At 51.9% G+C, this 11,877-nt stretch overlaps 1 protein-coding gene across 1 annotated transcript; it reads right to left on the bottom strand.

The window, feature by feature from the left end:
* Positions 1-457: 457 nt before the first annotated feature.
* Positions 458-10,221, bottom strand: LOC133207769 (fatty-acid amide hydrolase 1-like). The gene is made up of 15 exons (XM_061344907.1): positions 9,964-10,221; positions 8,809-8,922; positions 8,001-8,144; positions 7,535-7,668; positions 6,167-6,373; positions 5,712-5,752; positions 5,056-5,180; positions 4,713-4,838; positions 3,490-3,587; positions 3,010-3,106; positions 2,676-2,716; positions 2,004-2,043; positions 1,352-1,460; positions 887-1,032; positions 458-794 (listed from the first exon to the last, which is right to left on the bottom strand). Exons 1-15 carry the CDS (start codon positions 10,132-10,134, stop codon positions 666-668), a joined length of 1,722 nt encoding a protein of 573 aa, XP_061200891.1. The 5' UTR covers positions 10,135-10,221; the 3' UTR covers positions 458-665.
* Positions 10,222-11,877: the final 1,656 nt, after the last annotated feature.

Here is an 11,877-nt window from a genome sequence, read left to right as displayed (position 1 = left end):
CTGGCACGCTGCTTTATACATGCAATACCCTGAGCTGAAGCACTTCACACCTCCCTGTTCTGGGGAAAGTGGCAGGAGGTGCCTGAAGGAGATGGGAGTTCAGGATCACTCCAGATTTCCCCTCCATGGCATGCAGGGTGCCAGCAGCCCTGCACCGTGGGAAGTGGGCCAGCTCTCTCCCTGCTTGCCAAAGCCTGCACACAGGCTGAGCTTTGACCTCGTATTGCTGGTTTGGCAGGAGGGAAAACACCCGGAGCTGAGAACAGAGGGGGAAATCCCTTTTCCTACAGCATTCTAAGCAGGAGTTTGAACACCTCCGACAAAACCAGTCCCTGTGCCTCAGCTTCTCCATTTGTAAGAGAAAGATCCTGTTCTTGCACTACCCTGGGAGATGTTGAGAGGGTTATTACGATCCACTCCCATCCCTCCCCCCACAGGGAGACCTGGAATAACAGACTTTCTGATTACAAAACCCACTGTATTGGACAATGACAGTAAAGTGCTCCACCACCATGGAGTCCCCATCCCTTTTCCCCTTGCACCCCAAAGCCAGCAGCCATCACTGCATCCTCATGGAGGGGAACACGAGTCCTGCGGCAAGTCAGACCAAAGGAGGTCCTGCACTGATGTTAGCTGGGATCCTGCTCCGGGTGGGCATGCAGGACTCAGATGAAACTGTTGTTCTTCAGGACGAGCGTCTCCACCTCCTTCATGAACCGGAGGCACAGCTCCTCCTGCCATGGCAAGGCCACGCACTGCACGGACACAGGGAGCCCCACACTGCCGCGAAAAGCCTGTGGCACAAACAGAAGGGGAAGAGGGCAGGGGGATGTCCAGGGGAATGGATGAGGATGCTTGTACCCCAGGAGAACCTGGCACCACTCACCTTTGCCATGGTGCGGTCCCACCAGTCCCGAAAGTACCCCTGGTAGCCCTTCAGCTCCTCCTCATCCTCATCTGTCACCATTGTGACAGGGACCACACCAGCAGGGAAGTCCAAGGCATTGTAGAGCATGGTGTAGCTGACTGCCACTGCGGGAGACAGGGAGCTTGTAGTGCCAGCCTGCTGCAGGGAAACCCTTCAGCGCTTTCTGCATATACAAGCTTCCAGCTAAGAGGGTGGGATCCAGAACTGTAGGATGGAAACCTTCCCCTTAGCTCCCAAATGCACCAGGGGGGTTGTCCTGGGTGTACCCCATACATCTGGGTTACAGATGCCGCAAGAGCCGAGCTCTTCCCACCACTGGCAAGTGCCTTGGGATGAGATGGGAGGAGGAGGAATGCTTTTCATCGATACTGAATGCCATAGTAGGGGCATGCTGGATGCACAGCCCCCCATTGGCAGTCCTACCTGAGAGTTTCGGAGGGTAGCCAATGCCAAGAGCTGGGCCCAGCATAGGACAAAGCATGACATCCAGGTTCAGCTTCTTCCACTGGGCAGTGAACTGCTGGCTGAACTCCTGAGGAGGCACACACTGCTGGTCAGTGGGGTGAATGCACTGTCCCATGGTCCCTGGCCACCCAGCCAGGCTCTCAGCCCTTCCCCAGGAGCAGCCATAAGGCCTGATCCTGTTAAAACCCAGCCACCATTTGCTGCCTGGCCAACAGGTCTCCCAGCATACAAAGCACCCTCCCCGTTGCTAAAGCTGGAGGTGGGGAAAGATTGAGTGTAGGGCACATGGGTGGTGTAGGACATGGGCATGGGTCTTGAGGAAACCTGAACGGAAATAAAGGCAAGCCTGCTGCAGCTGATGGCCTAAGTTTTCAAGTGTAGCACTAACAAATTCAGGTCTGATTCAGGATCATGAATGTATCTGTGTGTCATCCTAATCTTTAAACGTGCTGAGGACTTCCACACCCAAGTGAGATCTGTTGAGGAGTGACCTATGTTCCTATCTCACATCACCAGTGACTTGATCATCTCCTAACCTTGGTGGGTACTGCGTCTGCCTCTTTCCACAGAGAAATAAAACCACAACTAACCCAAAATTGCAGTACTTTACCTCGATTTCACAATGAAGACTCCAGACTTGATCCACTGTGCTGAAAAAGAGAAAAGCAATGAAAAGCATCAAGAAGTGCTGCAAAGACCAGCTTCAGGGACAAGGAAGAGCATCAAAAAGCAGATGGGCACGGGCCAGCTGTGTTCATGGAGCTGCAGCCAAGGCAAGAGAGGACTTTGACAAAGTCCTGGCTTTCCTCTGAAGGGTCAGGGGTCTTATTTCTGCTTCTGCCCATGATGGAGGGCTGAAGCCTAAAGGCAGATTGGTGCAGTGTTGGTTTGGTCAGACAAGTGCCAATAACTGCGCAACACTGAAGCAAGGAAGAGCCAGCCACCCTCCCTTTCTATTTACCTTCTTTTCGTCTTACAGCATCCCTACCTTCTGGCATGACAGACGCATTAACCAGTGCTGAAGCTGACACTGCATTCATTTATCACAGGCTCCATCCACTTCCTAAGCAGGAGGCTGTGAGCCTCCACCCTCATTCTCATCCTCAGTACTAGAGCAGTTTGCCAAACCCTGTAGGGTTATGGTGTTGACATAAACTGCTCCCACCCTTGTGTCTTCTCAGATGCATGCAGCTGGGCAGCACGCCTGCTATAACACACACTGCTGCTCTGCAGAAGGCAAACACAAATCTTCACACATTAGCTCAGGCTCAGATTTACTCACTTTGCTCTCATACTCGCTAGCATGGCTGAAAATCGAGGCATCTGAGGAGGAGAAAGTAAAAGAAAGAAAACAATCAATCCCAGCCTGTTCTCTGGGTTAGCTCCATCACAAATACAAGCTGCTGACTCAGTGCTCAAACAGGACTTGAGGGTTTTCCCCAAAGCAGGGAGAGGAGGAGCAGAAATAGCATCTCTCCCATCTGGATATGTCTCTAAGGACAGGGAGTAAGCTACGGTTAGTGACTTATCTACAGGAAAGCCTTACTGCAATGGAAGACAAAGTATTCACCACTTATTGCTTAATTCCATCTACGCTATAAAGAAATGGGCCTTACAAAGGGTTTGCTGATCCAAGAGAGGACATTTTTCAGCCAGTTTGGAGACTTCATCAACCAGAGCATCCCCAGGCTGCTTTCCTCCAGCTCCCCTTTGCTGAAAGAGGAAAGGGCATTCAGCTGAGTAGTGTTAGGAAGCAACCACAGAAGATCACAGCTTTCACAAAGCAAAGCAATCGCAGCCCCTCTGAACAGCATATCTAAGTGACAAAAAGAGGCTTGCTCCATTCCTGTGTTTCTCACAGTATTTATACGATGTCATCATCCAGTTTCCTTTCATCTGTAAAGGCTGGCAACAACCCCAAAGGGACCAAAGTTCAGCTGAATCACCTTATAGTAAGCTCCCCAGTAAATCCCAGTGCATATCAGCATATCTACATCCAGTAGATCTGCTATGTGTATCCGGATGCTAGCCAGACCCTAGGGAGGATTTTTATACACAGGCACTCATCCCACCAAACCATTCCAGGCTATACTTACAACTTCCTGAGGAAGCTGGCACCCCCATCTGCAAATGCTCCCTTGACACAGAAGTTAAAGAACACATAGTCCACATTCATGAGCTCGAAGGGCACCAGCTGGAAGGACAACAGAAGAGGAGTCAGTGGCACAAGCACAAGCAAGATGTGCGAGAGAAGCCAGTGAGTGCTCTCAACTGGCCAAGCTGGGCTCAGGATTTCGTGACAAGCCTTCAGGAAAGCCTCCCTCCTGCATCTGAGGCCACCAGGTCCTCCCCATCTCATCCATCCTTCCCTGAAAAGACTGTTCTCCCTTTGGGCAACAACCGATGAGTCAGAAGATACAGGATGGGCTTGGCCCACTCATGTCCAAGCAGCCCCAAGGCACAAAGGTCCCTCAAAAGTGGCAATGGGTGACAGGGAGCATGAGTCTGTGCTCCCCACTTCACTCCTGATCCCTGTGCAAGGGTAAGGGGGAGGCATTCAGCCACAACCATGCCTCACGCATGGGAGTGACAGAGGAGCAAGAAGACAATAATCTCTGCTCAGCATCCCAGAAACCTGAGACCCTAAGAATGGGTCTGGGTCAATATGGGACTGCTGGCCTATACTGGTCGGCTGTCTGCAACTGCCCTTTGATTTTCTCCTTAGGTCCTTGTCTCCAGATACAAAACCGGGAGGTAGCTTTCCATGCAAAGTGCAGTAGATCTATGGAACTGTTTGCCAAAGGGTATGATGTAGAAGCAGTAAAACTGGCTTGAGAATAGACAAAGCAAATACTTGGACAACAGCTCATCACAGCCACTGAGAGAGGTGGTCCATCAGGCTCAGAAGGCATGCTGAGCTGACAGTAATCATACACCACAAGGACTCTCTGTAAGCTCTGTGGGCACTTCCTCAGGACCAACATTATACAGCACCTAGGAGAATGCAGATCTCAGCCAAGGTGTGAGCAAATGCACCCACAGTACAGAGAAGTCACACAGCAGTGTGTCTATTCCCCAGCATGTTAAGTATCAGGGTGGGCTCCCTTTTGTGCTCACCAAAGAGCTCTGAGATCCTGCCAAGAACAGAACTCAAGTTGCAGCATAAACAGTTTCTCTTTTCCATAAGCAGCTATCTACTTTCATCAAAGCTGAGTGGATGCCAGGCCCCCTTTCCTTGCCAAATTTGCCTGATGCTCACCCATGGGTCCCAAAACCATGGCAGACGCAACACACCTATTGGGTTCATGCAACATCCTACCGTGTGGCCAGCATCCTCCAACAGCTGCTTTGTCTCCCGAATGGCACGTCTCATGGCAGGGCTTGGCATGGTGAAGAAATCAGTTTCATAGTAGCCTATGCGGAGGGGCTGCGTGCTGGAATAAACCTGCAATAAACCAAGGGAGAGTGCCAGCTGGATGGATGTCAGTGGCATCGGGAGCCAACAGTACACACACCCTGCAGGGTGAGCCTGGAAAGCAGCATTCCTCTTATCCACATGGCCACCCACAGGTCCCAGAGGTCTCCTGTGAGCCACTGATGTTTTCAGCCCGAGCAACAGCAGCTCTTCTCATGAGACCTTCACTCCCTTTGAGGTCCTTTACCTCTTCATTGAAGGGAAGGGGAGGCACTGAGCTGTCCAAGCTGAACATGTCCTCACACAGGAGTGCCCGCATGGATAGAGCCAGGCTTTCCACATCTTTTGCCATCGGCCCAACTGCTGCAGTCACTGGAAGAGATCAGAAGAGAGCATTCGTGGTTGGGGGTCTTTCAAGGGCACGTCCTCCCCCTGAAGGACCTCTTGGTATCGTCTGATTTAGTCTAGTGTTGGCAACTGTTCCTCATAGAGAACTGGGCTGGGGATGCTTACAGATGTCTTCCTATTAGCAGGGCCATCATTAGGGGCCCAGAGTTGTTATCCACCAATGTGCCCTGACATCACCATGAAACAAAAAGCTTTGTCAATCACGACACAAGGACAACGTAAGACACCCCCTTTGATGGTTAATCCCATTTCCCACAGAACCACACAGCAATCTGGTTGTTACAGGGTGTGTTGAGGTTTGTGTGTTACACAAACAGCTCCTCTAGGCTCATACACATTCCAGTTTCTCAGGAATTGTGGGGTGTCTTTCTGAAAGAGTGCCTGAAAGGGAACCTGCTTCTCTCTCTGACTGTGTTGGAAAAGGTTTCCCATAGCCAGCCGTGGGTCCTTCTCACCCCTGCCCTCCTTCCCTGGGGACCAGCCATCAGTTCCTACCTGCCTTCTGCCCAGGGATACCAGAAACTACTCCTTTTTTACTGCAAAGAAAAAAAGAGACAGACAAAATACAGCAGCTGGGTAGTTTTCATTGAAGGGAAAGGCTTTAAGCAGTAGTAGGTGGTAATGAAAACACTGCCTTCCCTCTGCAGATGCAGAGGTTGGCAAGAAGGCAAGGGCCAAGGGGAAGGCCACGAGAGACCCAACCTAGGCCAGAATGATTTATGCCCTTTCAGACAGGAACAACCACCCCCTTAGCATGCAGGTGGAGAGGTTTCCCCATCTCCACTCTGGGGAAACCAATGCTTCCCTTCATATAGCCCCCAGAAAACACCCAGGCCCAATGAGAAACAAGCCCTTCGCAGTTCCTCCCGTGTTTCCCCTTGCCCACAGGAGCATCCCAGCACAGCAGTCAATAGGGTGACCCAGAGACATTACCACGTTACTCACAGTACCTGAGTCTGTTCCCAGTGGGTTTGAATGCACAGATCCCACAGAAGGCAGCAGGGAAACGCAGGCTCCCTCCTAAATCCGTCCCAAAGCCCAAGATGGAGCCACCTCCTCCTATAAGAGCCCCTTCTCCACCAGTAGAGCCTCCAGGGCTTCTGGTGTAGAGCAGCGGGTTGAATGTCTGACCAAAGATTAAGTTATTGCAGTCATAGCTGAAGAGAGAGCAAGAGAGAGATTGCAATGAGAGGAATGTTGCTATCTGCCATGGACACCAGCCACTACAGAAAGATCTTCAGAAGGTAATTAGGTAAATCAGTTGTTGTTATATTGATATCACTTGGTCTCAGGGAACTTCTTGAAGCTTCCCACCAGCCTTTTCATGGCAGTCCCAGGACCTGGATTCACTGCCAGCTCATTTCAGTGTCATCAAGCCTTGCCCAGACAGACCCTCTGGCAGCACGAATACATCAACCCTCCTGGAAAGCCTTCCCCTTCAGGTGGTCCCAAGTGCCACAGGACATCCAAAGCAGCCGGTACCCCACCTGAGGGGAGGCATTGCTTAGCCCCTGCTTGGGAACATGCCAACTGCCAGCTGCACTGATATTTGAACACTGGAATCCCCCAGGAACTGGTGGAAAAGATGATAATCCCCAAGGTAAACTCTTTGTATGGCTTTTTCAGACACGTTCAGTCACTGCTGTGTCACCTTAAGGAAGGCATTTCATACGGCTTGGGCAATAGTCACCCACTCCATTTGAGAGTTCACTTAGTAGGACCCAAGGGCAATAGCAGGGTGGCTGTTCAGCAGAGCACACCTGACCTCACCCTAGATCAATGACATCAAGAGCAGTCCTGCCAGATAGAGCAGGAGGTTTGGGGGCAGGATAATTTAAGGTCGTTAGCTTAACTAGCTTCTTCTTCCACAAATATGCATTGGCACTGGACAGTTATAGAATCATAGAATAGTTAGGGTTGGAAAGGACCTTAAGATCATCCCGTTCCAACCCCCCTGCCATGGGCAGGGACACCTCACACTAAACCACAGCACCCAAAGCTCTGTCCAGCCTGGTCTTGAACACTGCCAGGGATGAGAAGCTCATTTTAAAGAGAGAAAAGAAAGTGATTTAAAAACACCCAGCGCAGGAAAGAAGGGCACTGACTTCTCTCTTCTCCTTTATTTCATTTGGAGCTAATTTCATCCTTAGTGTAAATGTGTTCACTTCTAAAAGTGAAACTTAAAAGACACTAAGAATGGGGACCGAATGTTATTGAAAAAGAAGTGGGAAATTAGAATTGAACTTGACAGAAGCTCTCATTTGAGACGAGGGGAAGGAGAGGTGCCACCATGCTGAAGGGATGGGGCGCCCACCTACCTGACGAGGGACTGGGGAACGTTGGTTTTGACAAACGGAATCGCCCCCTGCCTCCTGAGCACCTGCACCACCACGCTGTCCTCTGCCACGGGTTTATTGATGTTTTTTATAAACCCTAATGTGGAATCATGGCCCTGGGAACACAGGAAAATGAAGCTTCCAAATGGAGGATTGCAATTCCCCCAACACCATATATATATATATATATATATATATATATATATATAAGCGCATGTGCATGCATTTCCAGCAACCCATCCATCATACACACATTGCATCATGTATTGGTAGCAAATCTGATCAGCCTTCTCTGTTGGTTTATATGGGAGATGGGCAGCAAACACCATCACCTGCCAGGGTATGCCCTTCCACATCAGCTACGACAAGGTCAAGCCAGATGCTGAGGTCAAACCTCCCCCTGCCACCAAACTTCCAACCCCAGGGACGTTGGGATACATGTGGTTACCTGGCAGTCGATGGAGTCTTTGAGGCTGACAGGCACCCCATAGAGCAAGCCCAACTTTCCTGCTGGCTTCGCTTTCCGGACCTGGGTCTCGCTTTCCTGCAGGTACTCTGTGATGCAGTTGGTTTCTGTGGCCATTTGCAGGGCCTTGGGGAAAGCAGGCAAAGCCCATAGGTGAGACACAGCCTGCAGCATTACGGAACAGCCTTCTGGTTTGCAGAGGATGCTTCCTGTTTTCCACCCTTTTCCGCCTCCCCATCTGGGCAGCCTGTATCAGGGCAGCCTTTCTGTTCCTTTCCAAGACATTTTCATGCCAACCTCCAAAACAGTCCCTGGACACAGGAAGGCCCAAAGCACCATCTGGTGTGTGATGAAGAGAGGCAGTCAGCCCAGCAGGATACCAAAGGCTACTCTCTTGACTGAGCTTCTAGGGTGGTATAAAATGATAACGCCAAAATGGGAATCCAGGAGGTGATCAGGGCATTATGGAAAAAGTAGAGAATGAAAGTGGGCACTGAGTCTTTGGGGTTTCACAACCCATTTGGAAACAGAGGGGAGACAATAGCAGCACTCTGCAACTTCTCTGTAGCTGTATCTGCCCCTAGGAAGGTGTGGGCTCCCTAGATACTGAACTTGCTGTTCCCTTCTGCTCCAAACCAAGCTGAGAGCCGTGGCAGTGTGATGCCCAGCTCTCTCCTCATTCATAGAGAATCATGAAGAGCCCAGCACCAACCAGTGAACATGTGCTCAGCATCATAAAGAGCCAGCCCCACTGTGTGTTTAGACGCTGCCCACAACCCTTGCTGCTCACCTTGCCCACATAGGCATAGAAGACGTGCTCCAGAGGTAGGGAGCCATCCCGGAGTTTCTTGGTGAGCTCTGGCAAAGGCAGGTTGAGGATGGAGACCACATTCACAGAAGGATGCTAAGGGAAAAGTTGAACAGTCAATGGCACACCTCTACCTCTACTGGTGGGCTCCTCCTCTCCCCTTGGTGCACGCTGTAACCCATTCAAACACCTCTGCCATTTACTGGTCAAATGCAGTATATGCCTCATAGCCATGATCCTCCTCCTAGCTGTGAGCATGACATGAAACCTGCAGGGCCAGCAGTATCCCAGGCTTTCTAAAGCCTCGTCTTTCTCGCCAGACTGGCTTCACCAAGTACCTGCTGCTTAAGAGAAAGCCTTTTGTGCAGCCTTGTTCAGACAGGTCTTGTCCAGGCCTGAGGGAATTGGTCTCTGCTGAATTACAGTGGGAACTGGCAGCATGGTTATAGATATTGCTCCAGCAAGAAACAAAAGCAGACCTGGGACTAACTCTGCTCCTGGCATCACCAAGATACCCTACAGGGAAGCACTCAAACAGGGAGCCCCTCAGCTGACAGCACAGAGGTCGTTTTAGGGGTCAGCAGAGATTTACTCACCACCAACTAAACACCACGAGAAAAAACATCAAACCTCATCCCCCAGGCTGGACTCTGAACCGAGCGAGCCCACTCCAACCACAGGCCGAGCAGTATGACGGGACTGCAGTGGGAACAGCGAGGTGGAGCAGGAGTTTGGGGCACTAGGGGCATCACATCCTCACCCCCTTCGACCCCACGGGCAGAGTCCTCGGGTTGCGCGACCGCTGTGCTGATAACACACTGCCTGTCCCCTTCTCCTATCGCCACCTCAGCAGCGAGGCCGAGCCTCCCACCGGGAAGCTTTCAGACAAGGAGCAGGGATTTCCCTCTCCTCGGTGCGGTGTCCCCAGCGCACCGGCTGCCCCAGGGCGCGTTTCCCCCATCCTGCTACAGAGGGAATCGCTGCATCGCTGGATTTAGGACGGGAAAAACAGTAATAAAACTAAAACAGCTCCATACCAGCGCGGCAGCTGCACGGACACCCCCCTGCTCAGGGCACGCTAAAGGCACAGGCGAGGAGCCGGGTGCTGAAGGGAGAAGCGCGGCTTATCGCACCCACCTGCTCCCGAAAGCGCTGCACGGCCATCTCCATCTGCACCAGGCTGCGCTCCTGCCTCTGCCGCGCCGCCTTCACCTTCCTCCAGAGCCCGCTCCGCCGCCGCCATCGCAGCAGCAGCAGCAGGAGGCTGGCGGCCGAGCAGCAGAGCACGGCGGGCAGCGGCAGCCGCATGGCGGCACTGCCCGGCACCGACCGAGCCGGACACCAGCTCCGAGGCACCGAGGCTGGAGGGAGGTGGGGAAGAGGGAGGGAAAACCTGGGGAGGATCCCGGCCGGGAGAGGTGGGGCTCCGTGGGAAGGGATTTAACCCGTTTGCTGACTCGGCAGCAGGGAGGGAGGAGGGGATGCTGGAGCAGGAAGAGCTCAGGGGGTGAAAGCGCAGCCCTCGCTGTGATGGGTGGGCTCTATAGAGTCACAGAATTAACTAAGTTGGAAAAAACCTTTGAGATCAAGTCCTCCACTAAACCGTGTCACTAAAAGCCTCATCCACGTGTGTTTTTAGCGCTTCCAGGGATGGTGATTCCACCACTGCCCTGGGCAGCCTGTTCCAATGCCTCATCGCCCTCTTGGTGAATAAGTTTTTCTCTACACTCTAAACCTCTCCATGCACAGGTTGAGGCTGTTGCCTCTTGTCCTGTCCCTTGTTACTAGGGAGAAGAGACCAGCCGCCTCCCCACTCTGCCCTCCTTTCAGCTAGATGTACAGTGATAAGGTCTCCCCTGAGCTTCCTTTTCTTCAGGCTGAGTGACCCCAGTTCCCTCAGCAGTTCCTCATCAGACTTGTGCTCCAGACCCTTCACCCTCTCGCTGATCAGGTTTATTTATGCTGCTGTTCCCCAAGCAAGGCTTTGATCTCCCTGTTGTTTTTCAGCCCCTCTGGGTATAATCTTCACTAGGAGCATCAAAGAAGCGGGGGGCTGTGTGGGATTCCCAAAGTTACCCACATCCTTTGCGATTCCTAAAGCCAAGCAGCTGTGTAGGGAATAGAATAAGCATCCCAGCCTGTGCCAGGCAAATTCGACTTTACCACTGAGCATGGGTGTGCCTGTGCTTTGCAAAGCCCTGCAGCTTCCTACATCAAAACCTGGCATCCCTGCTCAGGCAGGGCAGCGAGCGGTGCTGGGGCCTCCAAGACAATTTCTTTGCCGCCAGCCCCATGTGGGATCTGTCCTTAAAAAGCCTTCACCACTTGCAAAAGCTCACCAGGAACTATTTCAAGCTATCCAGTTTAGATGCTGCCTGTAGGATTGTGGAAAACCTGTTGGGAAGGGTTTGAGATGTCTTCTCTCTCCATCTGCCTCCCAGAGGGATGAGTCGTGCCTAAACCGCACCTGGACAGATGCTGAGCTAGGAAATGTGGTAGAACTAATACCTCCCAGCCTGGTTTTCTTGATGTAGTTACTCAGGCCATTGTCTGAGTAGGCTTTCCTCCAGCCTTCAGGTCATCAGGGCTGGTGTAGCAGCACCTGAGCAGCTTGTGCCAGAGTGCAGCTCTCCTGGAGGGAAGCGCTGTGCTGTACACACACAGCATCCTGTATCTCTTTCCTGGAGCCTTGGAACTATTCAGCCCTCACTGAATTTGTGGCCTACAGCTTCTCTCTCTGTGTTTGAGGATAAACAGCTCCCTGTAATCTGGGTCAAGGAAATTACATGCAAAACAGCCTTTTTTTCCCCACTGTTTTTCTTCTTTTTATTCCCTCCCCACCTCTTTCAGACTGTGGGGCTCAGTAACAGAGCTTCCAAGGGCAGTCCCATGTGTGCAGTACTTGGGGCACAAGGTACTGTGAGGGGAGCAGTGCTGGTTGGGGTGCCCTTGCCAGAAGGACAGAATCAGCTCAGGGTTGGTGAGAACAGATGCTGTGATCCCTATCTCCTCGCTCTTTCTCACACAGGAGGCTTTGTGCACTCCTCAGCT

The sequence above is a fragment of the Neopsephotus bourkii genome, unplaced genomic scaffold (assembly GCF_033783945.1).
Source record: "Neopsephotus bourkii isolate Nb327-2 ecotype Australia unplaced genomic scaffold, CSIRO-AGI_Nbou_v1 NB_234, whole genome shotgun sequence".
Taxonomy (NCBI): Eukaryota; Metazoa; Chordata; class Aves; order Psittaciformes; family Psittacidae; genus Neopsephotus; species Neopsephotus bourkii.
The sequence above is the reverse complement of the archived record's forward strand: the minus strand, read 5'-3'. Positions and strand labels throughout refer to the sequence as shown.